Here is a 5277-nt window from a genome sequence, read left to right as displayed (position 1 = left end):
TGAGCTTCTACTTTGTTTGCTTTGCAGAAAACCACACAATCATCAGCAAACAGAAGATGATTAATGGAGGGTGCACCTCCGCAGATTTTTATTCCAGTAATGATACCTAAATCCTCAGCATGAATAAGAGTTCTTGATAGAGCTTCCATGCAGAATAGAAAGAGGTAAGGGGATAGGGGGTCTCCTTGCCTTAAACCTCTTGAGGGGTTAAAGAAAGAGTCTGGTGAGCCATTGATAAGAACAACAGAAGTAGTAGTGGTGATACATTGCATAATTTTTTTGCACCATTGTTCATTGAAGCCCATCTTTGTCATGATCGTGTTGAGAAAATTCCAATCTACTTACTCAAAGGCTTTATCCATATCAATCTTTATTCCCATACTCCCATTCTCACCTTTGGTGCCTCTTTTGGATCTCATAGAATGTATAATTTCATGAGTTATAACAATATTATCAGAGATTTTTTGTCTTTCGGGTATGAAAGCAGATTGGTAGGGGGATATAATTTTGTTGAGGAAGGGTTTCATTCTCTGGGATAACAGCTTGAAGATGATTTTATAGGTGGTATTGCAAAGACTGATAGGTCTGAAATGAGTTGGGGAAGTTGGGTTTTCTACTTTGGGTATGAGAGATATGAAGGTTGCATTCATTTCTTTTAAAATATGACCAGACATGAAGAAGTGTTGCACCATTTTAACAATGTCTTCTCCAATGATATCTCAGTTAGCTTGGAAAAAATTTGGAGGGAAGCCATCTGGTCCAAGGGCTTTGTCCTTAGCCATGCTAAAGAGAATGCTTTTAACTTCATTGTGATCTGGGATTCTATTTAGCATACTGTTGTCAGTTGAGGTGATAGTGGTAGGAATTAGGTTGATAATCTCTGGGTTGATGGGAGGGTTTTCAGCAGTGGCCATTCTGGAAAAATGTTGAGTGAAGCAGTGTTTTATCTCTTTATAGTCTGTAATCCAGTGCCCTTGATTGTCTTGGATAGCATCAATCTTGTTTCTTCTTGTTCTGCACTTTGTGGCTCTGTGAAAGTAGCTTGTGTTTTGGTCTCCCATCTTAGTAAATTGATCCCTGCTTTTTTTCTTCCAAAATTTTTCTTCAACATCCTGCCAATCTTTGAGTTGATATCTAGCTACTTTGATGGCTTGATTTTTGTCAGCTCTAAAGTAGTTTGTTTGTAACCAGAGAAGGTGTTGCTTGCATTCTTCAATGTTAATCTTGATGTTGCCATAGATCTCCTTGTTCCACTTTCTGAGTTGAAGCTTGATGTCTTTTAGCTTTCTATCTATAAAAAAAGCACTAGAGCCAGTAAGGTTCTTTCTCTAGCACTCAGATATAATTTCCTTGCAGTCCTTGTGATCTAACCAATGACCAAAGAACTTGAAGGGAATTTTACCAGTTTGCCAGGAGGGGTTAGAATTGAGAAGAATAGGGTGGTGATCAGAGCCAATAGCAAGCATATTGATGATGGTATTGTTGGGGTGTAGCAAGAGCCAACTTTCACTGGACAGTCCTCTATCCAATCTTTGTTCAGTGAGATTGTGACCATCTCTTTTATTTGACCAAGTGAATGGACAGCCAGTGGAGCCCAAATCCACAAGATCCAACTCAAAGATTTTGTTGCTAAATATATTAGCTTCATTGGTATCTATAGTATGAACACTGAATTTTTCAGTGTCATGAAGAATAATGTTTAGGTCTCCAATAACCAACCAAGGTAGGTTGTTAATGGCAGCAGTATTTTCCAGCATCTTCCAAGAGAAGAGTTTATTATCTGTATCATAAGGACTACCATAGTAACCAGTGTATAACCAAGGAGAGCCACTGGCAGGCCTAACAATAGCATTGATATGATTGAGAGAAGAATCAAGTATTTCAATGTTTAAATTACTCTTCCGTATCAATGTTAATCCACCAGCAGTGCCACTAGCACCTCCTGGGTTAACAAACCAATAGTTAAGGACATTTATTTCATTCATAGTTTTTTTTTGAGATTTTCCTGTTTTTGTTTAGTCTCGAAGATAAAGATAATGTCAGGATTTAGCTTGTTTAACATATCATTTAGATATCGTTTAGCATCCTTTGTTCCCAATCCTTGATAGTTCCATGCCAAAGTGGTAAAGAATTGCCAAAAATAGGATACCAGATGATACTTTGAAGATAGTCTTCTAGTGATATGGTCATAAAAAGCATTCATGATTAGGTAGGATAAGTACCTGGTTATGTAAATAAATGAGTGCAGGAGAGTAAGAGTAAATAAGTGTACCATATTTGCAGTTGAGGCAGATCCTAAGTCACCATTAGCCATCTGAGAATTGTTGTTTGAGTCAAGCGACCTTGCAGATTTTTTATCCTGATCTTTGAACCGTTTGAGGAAGTCAGAGTCAAATGAACTGATTTCAATACCATCTTCAGCTTGGGTAGGTTTATTTCTTTTGGTTTCCATCATGGTGTCTAGAGGAGTTGGTGAAGATATCTGTTCAAACACATGAGATTTCTTTTTTGCCTTCCATGTTTCCTTTTTCTTTTTGGCCTGATTAGCTTCCATTCTTGCTTTAATTTGAGCTAGGGTTGGTAAGGAGTTGAAACGGAAGGGTTTTGGTGGAGGGGAGGTTGGGAAGATGCTTTCAGGGTCCATAGTGTGATGACCTTTAGTGTTGGAGGTGCTAATAGTTTTAGCTCTTGCAGCAGTTTTCATCCTTGGATAGTTTTCTTTTTTAGTTTCCAGCAATCTTCTTAGCAAGTTCCAATTTTTTTTGTTTTTGATTTGGCAAGATAACACATCTGGATGAGGTTGGAAGTTATCCAAAGGTGTTTCAGGTTGAGCACTAAAGATGAGTGGCTCCTTTGAAGATGAGGCAAGGTTTGCAATATCTGTTTCAAGTTCCAGTTTTTTTGTTGTCTTCATTTTTATCTCAAATTCAGCAGCAACAGCAGCATCAGAGTAGGGTTTATAGATGATGTTTTTTCTAGCTTGAACAATTTTTTGTTGTTGAGTTCTTGGTGGGGGAGATGGTTGAGGGGTAGGGAAATTATTGTGGAGGGATTGAAAGTGATTTGGTGGGGAGGGGCAAGGGGGGCTTGGATGATCTAGGGTCTGCAGACTTTACAAAACTTTATTCCATTGAGAGCATAAGCAAATTCAAGACAATGTGAAGTAGTGGTGGTTTCAAAAGCTTCAATACCGAATTTAAGTGCTCTGGTAACATCAATTGTAAGCTTTACCTCCAAGTTCTTTTCAAATCTGTCTCTTCCATAGGCTTTCTTGGCAATTGGAAGACTCCAATTGGCCTAAGAATACCTTGAATGTCTAGTATGATATGATATGGTATTCTTTTGATAAGTAACCAGATCATCACCTTTTTGAATTGTTCTTCATCTATCAATTCAGGTCCCTCTGCAGGAGCACCAACCAGAACCATAAGCTTATCAAAAACTCCTCTTGTTCCCCCATTTCTCAGAGTGGAGTAGTCTTCCTCATGGGTGAGTCTGAGAATGTAGAAGTTTCTTTTCCTATTCCAATTTTCCACCTCAACTCTGATATGAAGCTCTCAGTAAGCATTGATGAAAGAACTAACTTTTGAGGTTTGGAAACAAATTTTGTTGCAGAGTTTTCCAATGAAACACCATTTCCAATCAGGGGGTTGCTTGGTTCTGATATTTTCAGAGTTAATGAAGACTTTAGGGAAAAGATCCTCAGGGATAGTGAGGGATGTGTTCATCTTGTTTACAAGGTTATCTATGCTAGGAGGAGGGGTGTTAGAGAAAGAAGCCATAGTAATGTAGTAAACAGTTTTGCAGCTGGGTGGTGGGGGGGGGGGGATGTTGAGTGATGTGCGCATAACAAAGTGCCTAGTTTGGCGCAATCGACATGGATAGGTTTTCCCTATTTACCACCTCGTTTTTCCTATTTCTCATTCCCATCGTAGGTTTTCCCCATTTACCATCTCGTTTTTCCTACTTCCCATTCTCGTCAATTCCCATCATCCGTCCACTCCTTTAATTTTTAAAATCTCCTAAGTACTACATGTTTTTTCTGGTAGTTTGGTTTTTTATTTACATCCTATTTTTTTCCATCGCATTAGAAACTAGTGGTTTATTAGTTTTCTCTGATAAGTAACTCCTTTCTGACTTGGACTTCGTTTATAATTGAGCACCAGCATTGGATTACTTGTATAGTGCAAGTCTGCTTCAGGATGCAAGATGTTTATTTTGTGGCGGACACACGGAAATAAATGAGCATTTATTCTTGCATTGCAAGACTGTTTTTGAGGTATGGACTTATTTTTTGAATAACTTTGGGATTAACTGGGTGCAGATGGTAATGTGAGAAGAGTTTTATGGGAATTGAGTCATAGGAAAAGCAAAAATAAAATAAAGAGCTTACGGACTCTTTTTCTTTTTGCAATCTGGTGGAGTTTGTGGAAAGATATAAATGATAAGCTTCACAACCACGTGAATAGAAGCATCAAGCAAATCATTATTTATGGTAAGTGTTTGTTGTTTAATTGAGCTATGCAATCTGATATCTTTTGTGGCTACAGTTTGTCAACTATCATATGTAATTGGAATGTTGTTGTGCACACATCTGTAGATGGTGGATTTTCGACAAAGGCTAAAATCGTAAAACTATAATTGTAGTACTCTTGATCCAGCAATCAGATGAGTGTTAAGACTCATGTCTCACGTCGAAATCATGAAATCTCATGCCACAAAATCTCTGACTGAGAATGTTGTCTCTCAGAGTATATGTATATGTGTAGTCTCTCATCTGAGGCAACGACACATCTCATAAATACTGAGCAATATCAATAATTATTTCTATATAGAATCGAAAGATTGGACGACTCCTAGACAGCTTGCCTGCTAGTATAGAGCAATAACGTCTCCAGGATGCAACGAGGTTTTCCCTGACTATATAAAGGAAATATGACGTTTCAACAAGCTCACATATCTCAATTCTCAGATAATTAATGCTCCAAGACAGCATGCCTGCTAGTATAGAGCCATCAATTAATTATCTCTAATCGTTAACTGAATATTCAACAATATTCTACGATCCTTCGTAATATTTCATCACTTCAATTTGTGGTTCTTCCCAGCAGAATTCCATGGGTTAGTGATTAATATTTGACGTACGAGCATCTGAGCAGCTCTCGAGTAAGCCCCGACCAAAATGGTGCAAGTGTACTCAGCAATAATGCACAAACGAGCACCTGAATGCACAAACGAGCATTCCAAAACACGAAGGAACGATGAACCTATGCAAAA

At 38.1% G+C, this 5277-nt stretch overlaps 1 protein-coding gene across 1 annotated transcript; it reads right to left on the bottom strand.

Annotated features, from left to right (window-relative positions):
• Positions 1-719: 719 nt before the first annotated feature.
• LOC113351776 lies at positions 720-3428 on the bottom strand. Its single transcript, XM_026595710.1, has 4 exons — positions 3232-3428; positions 2305-3110; positions 1403-1942; positions 720-1291 (listed from the first exon to the last, which is right to left on the bottom strand). Exons 1-4 carry the CDS (start codon positions 3426-3428, stop codon positions 720-722), a joined length of 2115 nt encoding a protein of 704 aa, XP_026451495.1.
• Between the last annotated feature and the right edge of the window lie 1849 nt (positions 3429-5277).

Source organism: Papaver somniferum, chromosome 2 (genome assembly GCF_003573695.1).
Source record: "Papaver somniferum cultivar HN1 chromosome 2, ASM357369v1, whole genome shotgun sequence".
In the NCBI taxonomy this organism is placed as follows: domain Eukaryota; kingdom Viridiplantae; phylum Streptophyta; class Magnoliopsida; order Ranunculales; family Papaveraceae; genus Papaver; species Papaver somniferum.
Note: the sequence above shows the minus strand (reverse complement) of the source record. Positions and strands in the feature narration are given on the sequence as shown.